Below are 18,605 nucleotides of genomic sequence, written 5' to 3' on the forward strand. Positions count from 1 at the left end.
GAACTTTCGGCCTCTGAGCCCGGAACACGGACGGTATGTCTATAAAGCCCGTAAGTACGGCTTCCACGGCCGGAGTGTTTTTTTCAGTGAAACAATGGTCTCACTGGCCAACATAATGTAGGTTTTCTTCCTGGAGGTTGCACAGGCCCTGAGTATAAGTTCCTGTCCCGAACTTCGTACAAACTATCAATAGAGAAACCTAACAATTGCTGTGGAAGTAAATCAGGGAAAGTTCTCTTATTAGAAAATATTGCCCATTCCACTGTTAACAACAAGCCAGTCGTAATTGCCAGGGAATTTCTCTGTAAAGAAAACCTCTATTCTACTCCTCGTGAAAGTTCACATCTAGGAATTTATAAAGTCCGTGAGCTATCAGAACTAATGGTAATTCCACTCTCAGACATTACTGGAAAATATTATCTTCTGCCATTGCAATGTGGCTTTGCCGTTTTTCCTATTTTGCACACCGAGCAATAAGATCTTCTCATTGTGATAAATTGTCGGTACCAACCCTAGTGCCAAGCTGTGTAGACACTAGTGATTTTTTAGAAATAATCAATTTAAATTAGTTAAGTAAATAGCTGCAATATAATTATCGTAGCAAAAATGAAATGGATATGAATATCTCCTGTAAATAAAATTGCGAAATACTAACACAGTAAGTTTCACATGAAGGTAGATCGTCAATTTCAACAACCATGGTAGCAAAAATGAAATGAATATGAGTACCTCCATGCCAATTGCCATTAAAACTTCCAAATACTGGCATAGGTAGTAATTTCCAGATGGAGGTAAATCCTCACATTAAATACATTGTGATACCATTACTGCACTAAACTGTAAATAGCTCTAGATTCTGTAAATTCAAAAACTCTTTATGTGCCTTGTTGGCAATATATCTTCAAAATTGTATGGAATAACATAAAAACCCACGTTTCTTAGCCTTCTTGGCACTTTTTCTACAATCAATTTGGAAGAGATAATAATGGACTCAGTAGCAACATCGTCTTTCGATCTCTGCGTTATCTACGATTAAATTCACCAACTGAAGAGAAGAAGTTGTGGCGCTTCGATAAGCCAGTCTAAGTTTCTTCAAAATCCATTAGAAAAGCTAGTGCATCTCAACTCTCCTTTTCCAATGTAAGTATGATAAATGTTCTGCTACATTCATTGACGGCAATTTTCATGATCCCATTACAGTACTGAAGCAATGGAGCTCCTAAATTTGTTACCACTGCTGCTGGCACGGACCGAGTCTTATTTGTTTTCCTTCTGAGCCTCTCATGTTGGCCATAGTAGCTTATTTTAGGTAAAAGTAAACTTTTCAATCGTTAAAGTTGATGAAAATTTCTTGCCTTCCACATATTAATGAAGGAACTTTTTTCAGCTTATTAGTTTCATTGCTTTAGGATAATTTTTTGTTTAGTCTCCCACCAATACACATAAATAAGTACAAACCCTGGGGAGTCGGAATTTTCCACACTAAAAATGTGTGGGGAAAATGTAAGTCCTAGGTTTACCAACTATAGTTTCTACTTTGTCAGCATACGCCTAATTCTAAATTCTACGCTCATGTTTTCAGATCATGAATAAGGACGAGAGCAACATAGATCTATCAGTAGTTCTCTTTTTAGAAGAGGATGATGCTCCGGCTGTTGTTGCATCTAGCTGGCTGAGATTTCGAGACAGAATGTGTTATTGGCCGTCTCACATTAAATCTGAGTGTAAAAGAGAAAAGCTGGTCCATTCCTCCGCTGTCCCAGACCCTGAAGAAGGTTGGGAGCTTTGCCCAATGAGGGTCCTTCAGAAAGGAATCAGTGAGTATAAATCATTGTTAATTTTCATCCTGACCCCTGGTCATCTTCATTTTTGCAGGCATTGGTCTAAATAATTATATTTTTCTCAAGCGTGTAAAAACTCGCTAGTATTGTATTTAAACCTACAGACTACAAATTTTAAGTATTTGTGTTATTCTAATCCCCTTGTATGCATATCTCAAACAGTTGCCAGCAACAGCATGTATTTAATCAGTATGATAAGAATATCTTTGTTCAAAATGCAGGAAACTGAAGGACTGTTGAAGAACAACATGAGCATATTCTGTTATATTCATTTCATGAAAGAAAATAATCTATTTTCTGGAGTCAGATGGAGGCTAAAGGTATTTTTGTAAATTTTAGTAAGGAAAAATCTTTATCTTCCTCCAAGAAAGGAAACTTCATAGGTGTACTTCACATATCTGGTAATATCCTCTTGCTACATATTTTTCCTTTCTTTTGTCCTCTTTTCTTTTCTCCCTGATTTTGATGCTTGATATTCTTCTAGCAGATATGTTTCTAATTTTACAGAGGATCCGTTGATTGCTAGGAACAAGGCAAAATTGGCAGAAACAACCTCAGACATAGATACACAGCCCCTAAAAAGACCCAAAAAACCTGTTCAAAAATTTTCTCCGGAAGAATCATCTGACGAAGAAAATCAGCGATCAAATAAGAAAGACAGGAAAAGGCCAAAGAAATCTGTAAGTTCTAAACCCAGCCAGGATTCTGACAAGAATGAACGCCAGGAACCTGCTCCTACTATTTATGCTTCGCCTGCAAATGTTAGTGGTACAATACCTTTTAATGCCTCAAACGCTTCCAGTAATTTTGAACTTCGTCCTAATGCTTCTTCTGAGAATTTTAGCAAATCGCCTGATACTCCAAACCTTTATGGTAGTAACTCTAATGCACACTTTGTAGGTGCTTCAAGCAACTTCGAATCTCACTTTGCCTTTGCTCGCACTGATGGTGAAGCACGTGATCCATCGCTATCCTCTGGTAACTCTCTTTCTTTTCTAATGCTTCTGATTCTCCTAAATTTCAGTTTTCCTTTTCGAAGTGTGTAATTCCAGCATTTTTCAATAAAAGGTTGTATGAGACTTCCAATGCTGTCAAGATTGTACAAAGTAGTTTTCTAGTTGTAAGTTGTAACTGATTAGACAGTCCTGCCATGAATTTTTCCTTGAATCTGCTCTGAGATTTTCCTCATCACTATTAAAAGGAAGTAAGTCGAGTGTGAATGAATTTCATCTGCCACAAATGCTATAACTAATTGCACAAATTTTGCACTAATGTTAAGTATTAAAGTATTAAATATCAAGGGCACCCACTTTCAGTGCACTGTTGTGTCATGGGAGTAAAGAGCTGTGCACTCTTGGTCTTGTATACTCTCGGAGAATTGGTCAAGACACTTGAGATCGTTGGCCGAAGTCAATGCTACTCGAGTGCTCTGACGTCAACTTCCAAACGTACACAAGACCAAGAGTGCACCGCTATCTTTACTCCATGACAGTTGGGTCGTGTCTGCTACCACTAGAACTATTCCCTAAAATACTAGGCGAAAGTAGAACATACCTACCAAGTACCTTCACGTAGGCTAGTCTTTCCACCGCTGCATGTATATTTTAATGGGTTCGCTGTAACTTTTTGACTCTTGCCACTTAGGGTTTTTTTTAATTTTGCCATTTGTATCCTGTTTTCAAAGTCATTTTATCGTTAGTGTTACGAATGAAGTCAGAACTTTCTAACTATTGACCTGCAAGTTCATTATGCCAATTCTATCGTTAGTGTTACGAATGAAGTCAGAACTTTCTAACTATTGACCTGCAAGTTCATTATGCCAATTCTTACTGTAACCGCTTGGTTTTTCAGTTCTAACTTCTCACTAATCATATTGCTTTCTATCCTCCCATCTTTAGGGCGAGATTTTTCAAGGGCTCTACAATACCTCAAATCTGCTGTAGAAAGCAATGGGAGACTACTGGAAAAAATTCTGGAGAAAGTAGAGAAGCTAGAAATTGGGGCAACAAGCGAATCTGCCGTAAAAACTAACGCAGCGGAAAGCAACATTGATGAAATGCTTCCATGTAAAACATATGAAGATGCATTGAAAGTGGAAGAGACTATAATCAAGCCGACTGATGCACTGAATAAATTGGTGAGTGTAGCCCCTCATTTTTAGTAAAATCATTAACTAAGCATGCATTTTGCCTAGTTGCAGCACTAGGATCGAGGAAGGGCTGATGAATAGATAATATGAAAAATAAGCCTTGTTGAATTTTTTATGGTTTCATTCAGAACACCGAGAAAAAAAAAGATGTTAATTTGACATACCGCAGAATGTTTAAAGAACTAATGGGATTTTCTGTTGCATCAACTTCTTTAGCAATTAAACTAACATTTTCGTTTTGTTACTTCAACTAACTGTGCATTGACTAATTTGACATCTGCCAAAGAATGTTGAATCAACTTCAGTGTTAGCTGCTTCAACTTTTTTTGTCAACTGTAAATTTTACATCCTGCCAAATTTAGAAATGACAAATGTACAAGAATGTTAGATCAACTTCTTACTATGTCGCCTCAACTTTTAAATCAGCTGTAAGTTTAACATCACGTCGAAAGTCTAAATAACAGCTATAATATAATGTTGTATGAACCACCCGTTTTGTTCCTTCAACTTTCCGGTTTTTGTAAAATCAACGTTCTGCGAAAAATGTTGAAAAATGTTGATTTCAGCGAGCATATAGTGTACACCTCGCGGAGACGATTATGTATGATTACCACGCGGCACTCAGTGCAGTGCAACTCGCAGCCCTCAACCCACCCCTCCCCCTCCATTTGCTATCGTTACGCTTAAGAACAACTACGCCTTGAAGAACATTTCAGATGGCATTTCCCGAGAAAGTCAACACGAACATGCAGGGTCTTCATAAATTTCAGCTCCCGCCCCCTCCATAACTTTTGAACCATTGCATTTAGCCAGATGAAATTTTTAGTGTGACTAGATCAATAGAAACTAATTTTGGGCCTACTTAAAATTTCGGGGTGGCACCCCCGGGCTGTTGGGCGGACCCCATTTTAAAAGTTTCAAAGGCAACCCCCAATTTAGGGCATTTTCAGAAAAAGGATAAAAAACGAAAATTTTTGAGCTAAAGAACCAAACTTGGGTTTCGAATGTTCAGAATTACAAGCACTTTCAAGAAAAATTGCAAATTGTGACTTGTGACCTGACAAATTGTGAAGTTCGTATGCCGCCTCCATCGGCTACTCCGCTAACCGCATCCCCCCACCCCCCGGTAACTTTGAAAGTTTTCGCCTAACCTTTTGACAGTGTTGGTAAGTCATACGGTACCTAGTCTTGAGCATACTCGAACTGTCGGGGCAACCCCCCTTCCCCTGGTCTCTTGGTAGACCTCAAAACAAAAATATCAGTGACCAGTTGCTAACGTTCCAAAGTTACGTGGGTGGGTGGGGGAAGTGCGGTCCGCGGAGTAGCTGATGGGGGCGGCATGCGACCTTCACAATTTGTCAAGTCACAACTCACAATTTGCAATTTTTCTTGAAAGTGCTTAATTCTGAACATTTGAAACCTAAGTTTGGTTCCCTAGGATTTTTCAATCGGCGCACACGCTTTTCTGAAAACAGGTCTATTTTTAAACTTCGATCGCAAATAATTTGGCGAGAAAAAAATTTAGAGTTCTCCACTTTAGCTCAAAAATTTTCTGCTTTTATCCTTTTTCTGAAAATGCCCTAAAAATGGGGGTTGCCATTTGAAACTTTTAAAATAGGGTCCGCCCAACAGCCCGGGGGTGCCACCCCAAAATTTTAAGTAGGTCCAAAATTCGTTTCATTGATGTAGTAAAAATTTCAGTTGGTTAAATACAACCGTTCAAAAGTTAAGGGGGCTCTGAACTTTTTGCGCACCTTGTATAAAATTAAGTCCAGACACATGCAGATTCAAATTTTCCCTTTATTTGACAAATATTTAAGCGATTTGTTTAAAAGTTTTTGAAATACCGTGAAAACTCTCCGCTTCGGCCATTCTGCGCGGCCTTTGCTTAACCACGCTAATTGAATTCGAAAGAGCCTCGGCAGTGCCGCGCAAACGCCAACCAATAGCGGCCATTCTCGTATCAACCAATCACAATAGCCGGCTCGCACAACTGTTCCCGCGTCCCGGCTTCTAGAAGTTTGTTTGTTAGTTTGTTAGTTTGGTGATTAGGCCCTCAATTAAGTGCGGTGTTTAATTCAAACGTGTATTAAGTGTGGTGTCTCTTAATCCAAATTACTTCACAGTTTCGTTTCACATCTCACAATGCCGGTCTCCAGGTCAAGAGGACTAGTGAGGCGAGGGCGTGCCCTGCACAGTCGTTATATGAACAGAACATGCAACGTTCCTGTAAGTTCTTTCCCATCGTCATTTGAATACATCTCTCAGGTTTCTATCGCATCACTCTGTAAATTATCATATGCACACCTGTAAATGACTTTAGATCGGATCGGGGAAAACCTAAGTATGTGCATGATGACAGCTTCTAACCTTAGTCGCACATCTCCTTTGATAGCCATATCTTTGCACGAACTTGCTCCAACTTTTTGCAAATGGTTCAGCTAAACTCAGGTTTTAGCCAGTGCTGTTAGTTGCAGCAGTTGGTGCGCTCTCTTCTGTTTTCTAGTTTACGCTACGAGTGGCGTACCCAATATTGACCATCAACATACCATTCAGTGATGAACGAAGTTCTTGGAGGTTAGAATCTTATGGTCAAAACCATTGACGTATAATTCAAATTGTACACGTGTATGCGTAAATTATGAGCGGCTCCAGTTTCACGAAAAGTTCATCCGATGGCTTCAGCATTGAGAACACATTTCTTTGACTTCAACACCAATTTTCATATCATCGACACATATAAGGCTGTTCTTCAAAAAACAACGGCAATGATCCACATAATCAAAATATACATCCGTAAACCAAAAGTCCAATATATTTCACCCGGGAAGTTTCAGACTAACCACACTGAGCAACGTTTCAGCAAATACCGACAACTTTGTGGAGGAAACTACAATGCATCCGTCCAACAGATTCTGGAAGCAGGAAAGAAGATAATGCATCCGTCCAACAGATTCTGGAAGCAGGAAAGAAGATAATGCATCCGTCCAACAGATTCTGGAAGCAGGAAAGAAGATAAGGATGAAATCGCTGCCAGGAACCAAGTCTTCTCAGTATGGGAAGATACAATTTCGTATCCGAAATATAAGTGTCCTCTATCCGAGGTCAAAAATGTCAATCCGAATTGTGCCGTTGAGATGTTAGACAGTATTTTGGATCACTATGATGAAAATGATGTTTCGATAGATAAATCTGCATTACTCCTCAAAGGTGGTTATGCTGCCGACATTTTACTCCCCATTTAGCGAATATTCTGCTGAAGAATTATGTGAAGGATCATAACGACTTGGCAGCTCGAGGCAAGTGCCAGGACAAGAAGCGAAAAGCAGATACTCGATAAGATTAATGCATCACTTCCCATTACTTTTGTTGGCTTTAAATTATTATTCTTAAAACTTAACACATCTCATGATTTTCAATTTCCTTGCCTTTGTTTGAGTGTCCGTTTGCTTTGATACTTGACATAATGAAAGTAGGTTACTAAATTGTCAGTTTCAATTTTTCTATTTCATTACTCGTTAGCATTTCCCGTTATGAATGTTATGGTTTTAACTTCAGATGCAGCTAGAATTCAACAAACACTGAAGAGGAAATCAATTTAAAGTTTATTATAGGTACTTAATCTCATGCAATTACACTGTTCCCCGCAAATCACACAGAATTTCAGTTTGTCTCGTAAATTTGTAAGTAGTTGTCAATAACTGTGTGAGTAACACACATTTTTCATTCACATTTCTGCACTTAATGCGTAAAGTAAATACGTGCGCTTCTGAAGTTTTGAGTCGAAAGATTTGTCGATCCCTTCTTCAGCTGAATTTTATGTCAATTATATCGATACAACTCTACCTGTCTATCATCCTCTGGTAGCAATTAAGTCAGTGGCATACACAAGCAGCTTGTTTCTTGGATGCAACGCTTTAAAATTCGTACATTTTCATTACTAAAGTTTGAGACCACTTTCCACCCCCGAGCCTGTTCAAGCTCCCTAGAATTACATCGTTGAAGGCTCCCAAAAAGAAGCTATGTAAAAAAAAACAAAAGCTTTTAAAAGGAAGAGAAACTCTGGGGATAAGTACGTAAGTCCTAACACAGGGTAGATCGTAAGTGCGAAAAAATTGGGTCCAAAATGTTACGGTGCATGTGACAATTTCGGTAATAGTTGTAACTCCTTTTCCGACTTAAACCGCGAAAATCTATTTCAGGCATTCTTTAAATGTGGTGATATTCAGTCCTAACGATGTTTTATATTAAAACAGGTTACAATGTATGATAAGAAAGCCGATTACCCTTAGATTACCCTTTGATGGTGGCTCCGTATTAGTCTGTAAGAAAATGTTTTTGAACACGTTATGCGTAAAAGAGAAATTTGTTCGCGTTACTTCGTCCAAAGTAAATGAAGATGGAGTTCTTGAGGAAGAAAATCGTGGCAAGAGGGCTGATTCATCAGCTGAGATAGATTTGATGAGGCGAAAAAGTGTTGTAACTTATATTGATAGATTTCCAAGAGAAGAATCGCATTATTGTAGATCATCCACGCGAAGAGAATATTTGCACCCGGATTTTAGTCTTCCTAAAATGTATCGGCTGTATTTACAAGATAAACCAGATGATGAGTCAATCGCCATTGTACAAAAGAGTAATTATTTACCGTTTCTTTTACAAAAGAGTTTTTTTAAGTCTATGACTTTGAGTTTTCACAGACTCAAAAAGGATCAGTATTCTCTTTGTATGACTTTTAAAACAGGCGATGAGAAAAGTATCACCCCCGTGAGGCTGAAAAAATCCAAATTCGAAAAATTAAACAGCTTGAACCTAAAGCTCTCTGTTCCCTCAGAATTTAGAAACTAACGCCTCTTCTAGACGAAGATGGACTTTTAAGAGTAGGTGGCAGGCTTCAAAATGCAAACATCGCGCTCAACGCTCGTCACCCCCTCCTCCTCCCATGCGAGGACAAAATGCATCCCACTCTCCAATCCTACCAGCGGAGGCCTGAGGGAAGCCGCTGTTAAAAGTATGAAGTCTCAAATCTTCAACAAATCTTGATATTATTTGTTTGTCGGTAACATTTACGAACAATTAAGCATCCAATTTTTTGCGACAGACATTGACATTTCTTGTTAAATCATTTTTTTGTGTGCATATTTTGCTCTCATCGCAAAACGCATGGGAACATGCCGCATTAGCGGACATGAAACATGAAATCTAATTAAGATAATTGAAAGTCGTAAAAACCAGCGTGTTTGTCAGTTTATCAGCAATCAGATAAACTCAAGAAAACGTCGATCCAATCATCCGTTGGCCCGCAATGGCCAAAGTTCGGTTTCTAATGGATCATACCTCGTATGTTTTGCTGGACAAAAGCTGGGTGGAGGCTGATCAGTGTATAAAAAGCTTTTCCTATGATTTAATTACAATTTGCCTTTTTGTCGCAGAAAACTTTAATGAAGGAAGAGACAAAAAAGTTAGATGATGATGCCGAGTCGGACTCATGATGAACCTCTCATACCTTCATGGGAAAAGACGAGGTATACCACGAATCAGCCTAAAAATCAACTTAATGAATTCTATAATTCGCTTGGATCTGACGAAGATGTATTTAAACCAAAAAAGAAAAGGATGTGTACCACCAGGTTTGAGTTAGGAGAAGGATCAAGTACAATGACTCCAATCAATAATGACCTAGTTTTTGCAAAAATTCAAGATGCTCGCGACATAGTAGCATCTTTTAGAAGTAGTGAATCCCTCGGAATTCCGCCTCATCCGTCGAGGTTTTGGATGATTTTTCATGTTTACGTCAAGATCCATCCATATGGGTCATAAATTTGCGCAGATTTCCTCCCGCTCGGGGTAAGCCCCATCACGCCCCATCCATGGCTCGTGACGTCAGCATTACTGCCGCGAAAGCGGAAAAGCACGGATACAATGCTTTTCTTATGGAGAGAGCGAATTTTTCTTAATGAATCATTTAAATTCTTAATTTTAAATCGTTTGAAACTTTCTGAGTGTCGAAAGGAACGTTTAGACATCAGCATTCAGGGTTTCGATTTTGCCGAATTTATATTCTTACATTTTAACAGTTTACTCTGCATCGGCCATTTTTACACGCGAATCTATACCACTAGATGGCTTGTGGCAATCGCTAACTTCAAAAATCATTTGAAAAAATAAAAACGAAAATTCAGCTGAATTGAAACTCTGGACGCTAACGACTATACGTTCCTTTCGACACTCAGAAAGTTTCAAGCGATTTACAAGTGAGAAATTTAAATGATTCATTAAGAAACAATTGCTATCTCCCATAAGAAAAGCATTGATTCCGACTTTCCTGGTTTTCGCGGCGGTAATGCAGACGTCATGCGCAGAAGATTCTCATCAAATGTTTGAGTCACTCTCCAGGTTTTTCACTCCTAAATCCATTTTCTTCTTTGACTTTCAGATCTCACAATGGAGGAAAACGTTAAAGAGTATTTGAAGAAATTATTGGAGGACATGACTCAGAATGCATCAACGTCAACCCAAAAACCAGCGAACGCTCAGCTCCTCGCCTTAAGCTATCTATTCCAAAAAAAGAAGATGCCTGAAAATAAGCCACCTCTTAAAGATAAGTTCACGCTGCAATCTATGTTCGAAGAGGAGCTCAAAAAAGGAGGAAAAATTAAAGAAATGCCCGTGATGCCGCAATCAGACGCTGAATTTAGCAGATGAATGTGGAAGTCAACAGTCATCGCCCAACGGCTGAAATTCAGCAAATTCGAGTTATTTTCATACAGATGTGTATCAAATCTACTCGAATAGTTCAGACAAATTCAAAATTGGTCCGATGGTTGCTGAGAATCGTTGCTGAATTTTTTTGCTGAAAATTGCAAGGTATGATCTCAAATGAACATGCTTTCAGATCTGAAGTATTGTGGCACCAAAGATTTGGTCATTTGACAGAATTACCAGTATTTCGTAAATCACAATCTACAGTTATATGTGATGTTTGTGTGGAAGGAAAAATGTGCCGAAAGAAGTTTAATACCAGTCGAAACAATGCCGAAAATGTTCTCGATAAAATCCATTCTGATTTGTGTGGAAAAATCAATCCGAAAAGAATTAGTCAGGCTTCATACTTTGTGACATTTTAGGATGACGCCTCCAGATATTCAGAAGTTGCTATCTTGCGGTACAAATTGTCAGCAATTTATGCACAAGTCCCTTGTTTAAGACCCCGGATCCAGAGCTCCTTAAACAGCATTTTTCTTTGCCAGTTATTCCAAGGTAAATACAGAAAGGTGTGTGGAAACGACGTAACATTTGAAGAATTTATTAATGAACTAAATTTTTTGTCTAACACAGGAATACAGGTTGAAGTACAAGGAGAAGTAAAACATTTGTTTTTCGTCGTTTCATTATTAGTCGCTGACAATTTGGGGTACAACCAAATGCTAGGGTTAGTAGAGTCCTTTGTTGCCAATTATCCTTGTAGGATTTGTCGACTCAAACTGAGCGAAATACAGATTTTATGTTGGGATGATCCTACAGCCTACCGAAACATTGAGAATTATGAGGAAGATCTGCAAAAAGACGATTATTCTTCAACAGGAGTAAAAACGCGTTGCGTATGGAACAGAGTTGAAAATTTTCACTTAACTACTAACTGTGCAGGGGATGCTATGCACGATGTTCTTGAAGGTGCAGCTGGCTTAGATATAATTTTTGTTTTGCATTCTTTAAAAGATGCTGGATATTTTACTCTTCAGGAATTGTACTTAAAAGTTGCATACTTTGATTTTGGTGTTGACTGTAGGAATAAGCCTCCAGATTTTGCGGACGTATTTACTGATGATTCTCTGTCTCTCTCAGCATCCGAAATGCTAGTCATCATAAGGTACTTACCTTTGATAATTGGAGAGTTTATACCTCGCAACAACAGAATTTGGGAACTCTTCTTACTGTTCAGAGAATGTACTGATTTAATATTTGCACCGTCCCTTCAAAGGGAGTGTGTAGACTTATTAAAAACTTTGATCGAAGAGCATCATTCCTTGTACAGAGAGTTGACAAGGCGCCCTTTAACCTTTAAGCAACATATGATGACACACTATCCAAACCTGTTTTTAAGATTTGGTCCTCCCCGTAAGACATGGTGCAATGGTTTTGAACGAAAGCACCCTGACTCTAAGAGAGCAGCTCTCGCATTGATATGCCGCAAAAACTCTGCCAAGTCAGTATCCAAAAAGCACGGGTTACGATTGGCCCATTTTTACAATTCCTCATCTTTATTCCATGATGTTCTCGATTCTGGACCCCGGGTGTCTGTGGTAAAGCAAACATTAGAGCAGCGCTATAATGTTAATTTACAAAATTTGCCAAATCCTCTTGAGGAAACATCTTGGATATCTCTTTATGGTCTTGTATACAAATCGACAATGATGCTTCCTTTTGAATTCTTTGAAGATCTACCATGTTTTGTTTGCATAACTAAGTTGTACTGAAGTACTTGAAAAATTTAAGCAGTATGTTAACCAAGTAGAAGTCCTACACGAAAGACGTATAAAATGTTTACAATCGGACAATGGAGGAGAATATAAGAGTGATAAATTCGACCAGTATCTTGTAGAAAAAGGGATTAGTCATAACTTAACAGTAGCAGGGACGCCCCAGCAAAACGGTAGAGCCGAGCGACTGCTTAATCGCACTTTACTAAATATTGTCCGTTGTCTTTTATTCCAGTCTGGCCTTCCGAAAGTTTAAGGGCAGAAGCTCTAAAAACAGCTAATGATATCCGAAACAGTTGCCCATCTCGTGCCATTAATATAAAAATTCCAAGAGAAGTATGGTTTGGAAAAGAATTTACACCTGCAGACAGAGGAGATGAAAATTTTTGGGTGCAAAGCGTGGGACCTAGTTCCCAACGCAGGAAAACTTGAGACTCGAGCAGTAGAATGTGTATATCTACGCAAGGCCAGCGGAGTTAACATCAAGGAATCTAATCCACATAATGTATCGTACTTCGAAAAAATTAAACCCAAACCGAAAGAGAAACTTGCTGGAGGTTTAAGAAAAGGTTACAGGTTGTACAGTTAACACGGAAATAAAATATGAATCTCTAGAGACGTAAGGTTTGAAGAGGATATTTTTTCATACAAAATGACTATACCAACACGAATTGAAAAGAGTCAGCCGATAATTGTTGATGTTTACGACTATGATAGTGACGAAAACCCAATTCAAATTGAAAACGAGAATGTTTACCCAATAATAGACGTTAATCCTCCTAATAATGAGAATACCACTCTTAATGTGGATCACGAATGTCTTACTGGCCCTCGTAGATCAGAAAGAGCCAGGAAACCAAAAGTTTGTGAATGCTGTTCCAAAGATAATCGAAGATGGCTGATACTCCGGCTTTAGATGCAGAAACAGTGAGGAATGCACTGCAGAACGTCTTATCACAACCACAATTTTTGGCGCAAATTTCCTCGTGTCTTCTAACTGCTTCATCTGCAGCATCTGCCACACCTGCTGCAATAACTCCTCCTGCCATACGTTCTGTAGGTAACCCACTTGTTCCACCTCCTGCATGTATGCAACCTCAGTCTGTGTCTGCCACATTGACTTTACCTGCCGCATCTGCTCAGTCTCTTACTCAGTCCACCTCGAATGTCACACCCACTTTACCTGCACAATCTGCAATCCACTTTCCAGGGCGCTCCATCCTGCAACAGCCCCCTGGTAGTAGAGCACGGGCAGCAGTGACAAATTTAAACTTAGCTCTCAGCTCCGCGCTCAAGAAAAGAAAGCTAGAACAAGAGATGAAAGCTAATTCTCCTCGACCGATTATTTTTCAGAGCAAGCTTGTGTTACTCTCTAAAAGCGACTGTTATGACCCCATAAACAAAGGCGATGAACTGCACTTAGGTCGAAAGAAAAGATTCGCGGAAGGCGTAAAGTTTAACAGAATACGAGGGGTATTCGTAAAGTAAGTTAATATTTGTCATATCTTCTAAACTAATAAAGATAATTTAAATCTGTAAAAAGTTCCTAAATTGTCATACTCTCAGCTTTTCAAAAAACTTCAGTTTTTTAAATTCGGTTGACTGAGTGCCGAGTAACATCAGTTTTCCCACACCCGTCTCTCGTCACTGCGTGTCCAAAATTTACGCGCGCTGAAAAGTTCGCAGTTTTCAATGTTTATCTCACCGATTTGCTGGATGAGATTTCTTATCATTACTTCAGTAGTCTTGATGCACAATAAGGCATAATCTTAGATATCATCACCCTAAAAGATACAGCTCAAATCGGTGCAGGTGTCCATCATGAATCATGATTCGGTCACCTTTAATCAGTCTCTTTTCGTTAATCATGGAAACTCCATTGCGAAACGTGTCTGATTGTGAGTTGCGCGCCATGATTCGTTTTTTTACGGCAAAAAACCAAAGTGCAGTAATTATTAATAGGGATTTACGTTCTGTTTATGGTGATTCGTGCATGAGCTATGAAATGGTCACAAAGTGGCGACGTGCTTTCTTAGAGGGGCGTGAAAGTGTTCACGATGAGCAAAGATCTGGCCGGCCGTCTTTAGTGAAGGACGATAGGAATGTTCTCGCGGTACAAAATGTTGTGGAAAAAGACCGACGATTTACCATTGATGACATTCTTGAACGATTGCCTCCTAGTATTGAAATTGGGAGAACCACTGTGTTTAAAATTTTGACCGAGGAGCTCAATTTTTCGAAAGTTTGTGCGCGCTGGGTGCCCCGTTTACTGACTCCTACCCACAAGGAAAAGCGTTTGAGCGCGGCTCAATTTTTGTTCCAACTGAAGAGAGAGGAAGGCGATGATTTGTTTTCCAGGATTGTGACAGGCGATGAGACGTGGGTCCACCACTATACCCCCGAAACCAAAGAACAGAGCAAAATGTGGAAAACGAGAAAGGAACCTTCTCCAAAAAAAGCAAAAGCTGTTCTGTCTGCCGGAAAAATGATGGCATCAGTTTTTTGGGATACATGGGACACAAACGGGAGAATTACAAAGGCCCGTGCATAAGCTGTATCCGTTGCCGTGCAGCTAAGCGCCCTCTCCGTCTTTACGCCGTCGCCATGCGAACTGAAATTACGCCTCTTCTGTGTCTGTCTTCATACTTCCGAATCCCTCACTCCCTCTATCTGTACCTTTTTTAATCAATAAGTTTATTTCCTTTCAGATAATGTCAAACCGAGAGGAACAGACAGGTCCACAACAGTCCTTGGACGCCACGGGTATGAGGGTGCTCCAATGCGCCCCGCCACCCCCACCCGGAATGGACAGAGTTTTCGTCATTACTTACGTGCATAATCATGGTCATGAATCGAGAACCATCTACAGACTTGCAAATCCCGTTAGAGACGTGGGGGTGCAAACCGAAATGATTACGCCACCGCCTCGGTTTTCCGCTGCCACAAATCAACCACCGCCACCGCCTCAGTTTTTCGTTGCCACAAATCTACCAACGCCACCGCCTCAGTTTTCCGCTGCCACAAATCAACCACCGCCACCGCCTCAGTTTTTCGTTGCCACAAATCAACCTCCGCCGCCGCCTCAGCTTTCCAGAGAACAGATCGTCGCGGGCAGGGGCAGGGGCTACATCAGCCCGAGGCTGCAACAGCGGCTCGGCCCGGCTCCAGAGCAACGCCCGGGACCCAGCCAGTGCCATCAGGACCAACGCCCAAACCCAAACCGGCCACGACCAATCCTCGGAGCAGTTCGCAGTGTGTGGTGCGATGCACCACACACAATAATGCAATGTGACGAGCTGTTGAGGCTTACTCCGTCTCAGCGCCGGGTCGCGCAGCGCCGAAGGGGGCGTTGTCCAAATTGCCTTTCGACACATTCCTTACCTTTTTGCAATTCCCCCAAGCGCTGCGCGGCGCCGAAGTGCGGAAAAAAGCATAACACGCTTTTGCATGAGGGACCGGGCGGCATTCCCGCGAGGTGCGTAACCACCGAAGATATTTTGTGCTCCTTTTTTTTGTGCATCGCAAGCTTGGTAACGTTGACGATTTGCTTTCCACTCTCTCTCTCTCTCATTTTTATTAGTTTAGCCACTCGAGACAGCACCTTGACGAGTGAGCAGTTCTGTTTCCTTTTCTATGCGCAGTACCTAGCAGGTGATTGTGTTTCATTCTCTCCCATTTGCATTACGCCGTCGCGTCGCCGTGTAGTTAGTCTCACGCCTTGCACATTTGCTATGAGTTTGGAGTTTTGTTTTTCCGCCGTCGCCACGCCTTTTAGTATGTCCAGCTAAATAGCACATTTTTGAGCCGCGGACATGTGAGTTTGCCATGGGGCTTCCGCCCCCCTACGCCTTGGACTTGGCCAGCCGCCATCCATTCTAGCCTTATTATCAGCATGTGAGTAGTTGTTGTATATTTGCGGGGGGTATCCAGGTTAGGTTTAGTTCTCTCTTTCTCTAGTTTGCCATTTTCCTTCTTCTCTTAGGTTTTTCGCCCTTTTACACTGAAAAAAAAAGGGTCAGATTTTAGCCGAACTGGTCAGTTCAGCGGCGATTAGGCTAATAGGCAAACTGTTTGAAGTAGGAAACAAAACCTTTGAGCTCCTAGCATAACCAAGTTTATGTGCTATCTAAACCCTATTTTAGATTCATCACAAACCTAAAAGTTTATGTTGTATCTAAACCACTTCTAGGTAGTAGCTGAACTAGTTCGGCTATAATCCAAACTGGCCATATACCGTCACAAACTGTTTAGGCAGGTGCAGTGACGAATCACGTGCGTTTAAAAAAGTCCGTTACTTTTTCAGTCTCAGTTGAAATGCTAATGGCGTCGCGAGTCGGTCGTATCGAGTCGGTTAACGAATTAAAAGTAATAAAAATTGATTATCTCAAGTGCTGTGCTATTTCAAATTCACCGCTCATTCTCGGAATCAGTGGCGCTCTCTGAATGCAGTAGAACTTAACTCTCAGTCAGTCAGTGCTGTTGACTTGATGTCAACAGAAACTGATAACAATAACACCATCCCGGTGGGTGAGTCAAGGTATTATGTTACTAATTCTTTAATCATTAAACTAAACACATCTGAAAGCATTATTGCTGATCTTTAATCTTTCAAGTAAGGCAGTATTCCTTCGTTCAAGAGTGTAGATGTTTAACTAATCTGTTCGTTCGAGCGGCGTGCTGCGTGACAAGAATTCGCGATGAAACCGGAGGACTTTAGTCTGACAGTGATTCTTATCATCAGTTTGTTAAATCAAGAAACATCAGCATTATCCAAATCATCATTTGATCGCTCGATATCGGTGTTATTGTTTTAATACATGGGATAGTAACAGTGTGTACCTATCTATGAGTCGCTCGTAATTAGAATCAGGACCTCATGTATGTATCAAAGCTCAATATTTTGGTTTCTTTCAGCGGCACATAGATTTTAAGGTGACAATTTTTTCTCAGGTAACTCATCTGAAATATTTTTAACTTCGTATAACAACTTAGAAATCAATTTACATCTCCGCTCAGCGCCAGAACACAATTGTTTATTTTTCATTAAAGCTAACCTCAAAATATATTTTCATTCTTTATCCGCCTTGGTTTTTCATAACAGTCACTGCGTATCCAATATATCCATGAAATGGACTGTATTTTGTAGGAAGGTACCAAGTCGCATCAAAATCAAATTCAGGCAAAGAGGTTCAAAGTTTTACCACTTCATATGACTCAACCAGAGATTAGTTCTGGAGGAATTCTTTCAAAGGCTGCCCTGAAATCATTTTATTTCAACTCATTTCTCCATCTTCTCTAGAATATCGATCCATCAAACCTGCTTAGTTCAACATTATAGTTTCTAGCTCTTTACTGCAATTAAATTGCGGAACTATAATTTGACAGTTAGCAGAATATCCTTCAATGTACCCACACTTCCAACCTGCAGAACTTACTTTGCAGATAACTGAACAACAATGATTAGCACGGAGGAGAAGTTCGTAAGTACTTAAGTACATATACACCTACTAGCAACTTTACATATCTAGCCCCATTTTCAGTTACAATATTAATAGTATGTTTCATTTTCATGGAACCGGTTATGACTCCAGGTTTGTCTTCCTATAAGCTGTGTTTTTCTGTGCCCATTATTCAGGAGTCAAGAGTAGAGGATTGGAAGTCTGGAGAAGAACCGATCCATTTAATGCTACATCATTAGCATGTCCAAAATTTTAATTTCCAGAGAATTATGTGGTGATGAAAAGCCAGAGCCCTGTTATCCTCTGATTTCTTGTATTTTAATGATTTGAGTTTAGGTATCAGATTTGTAATGGGTGGGTAGTGTACCTTTTTGATCGATTGATGATAAAAAAATTGATGGATGCTTGTCCTACATTCAATTTAAATTTACAAGTACCTGTTAAATGAATTCATAACGAAAATCAATAATTTCAGTGATATTATTTTTATGCTGTCTACATACACTGGGTTCTTATTCCGTGCCAGGATTGTTATCATTTACCAAAAAATACCTTGAAACTGAGCAAAAGATTTTTTCTGGTATGACCTTTTGGAACTGCATAATAAGGGAATAATGCGTGTTTAGAATTTGACTAGGCATTCTATCCACTTTCCCCCTTGTAAGCTAATCTTTTT

The 18,605-nt window shown here is 39.9% G+C and overlaps 2 protein-coding genes across 2 annotated transcripts; both read left to right on the forward strand.

The window, feature by feature from the left end:
* Positions 1-17,541, forward strand: LOC140224446 (uncharacterized). The gene is made up of 3 exons (XM_072299503.1): positions 1-1,817; positions 2,349-2,521; positions 3,740-17,541. Exons 1-3 carry the CDS (start codon positions 1,586-1,588, stop codon positions 3,782-3,784), a joined length of 450 nt encoding a protein of 149 aa, XP_072155604.1. The 5' UTR covers positions 1-1,585; the 3' UTR covers positions 3,785-17,541.
* Positions 13,025-17,541, forward strand: LOC109041657 (uncharacterized). Its single transcript, XM_019058066.2, has 2 exons — positions 13,025-13,954; positions 15,179-17,541. The coding sequence occupies exons 1-2, from the start codon at positions 13,365-13,367 to the stop codon at positions 15,180-15,182; spliced, it is 594 nt and encodes a 197-aa protein (XP_018913611.1). The 5' UTR covers positions 13,025-13,364; the 3' UTR covers positions 15,183-17,541.
* Positions 17,542-18,605: the final 1,064 nt, after the last annotated feature.

The sequence above is a fragment of the Bemisia tabaci genome, chromosome 4 (assembly GCF_918797505.1).
Source record: "Bemisia tabaci chromosome 4, PGI_BMITA_v3".
Lineage (NCBI taxonomy): Eukaryota > Metazoa > Arthropoda > Insecta > Hemiptera > Aleyrodidae > Bemisia > Bemisia tabaci.

What these genes read in the sequence shown, in the direction of transcription:
- LOC109041657 (XM_019058066.2), top strand. Translation starts at nt 13,365, where the DNA reads ATGGCTGATACTCCGGCTTTAGATGCAGAAACAGTGAGGAATGCACTG.
- LOC140224446 (XM_072299503.1), top strand. Translation starts at nt 1,586, where the DNA reads ATGAATAAGGACGAGAGCAACATAGATCTATCAGTAGTTCTCTTTTTA. An exon ending in GGTCCTTCAGAAAGGAATCA is followed by an intron (nt 1,818 to 2,348) that starts GTGAGTATAAAT and finishes CTAATTTTACAG; the next exon opens with AGGATCCGTTGATTGCTAGG. An exon ending in GGAAAAGGCCAAAGAAATCT is followed by an intron (nt 2,522 to 3,739) that starts GTAAGTTCTAAA and finishes TCCCATCTTTAG; the next exon opens with GGCGAGATTTTTCAAGGGCT.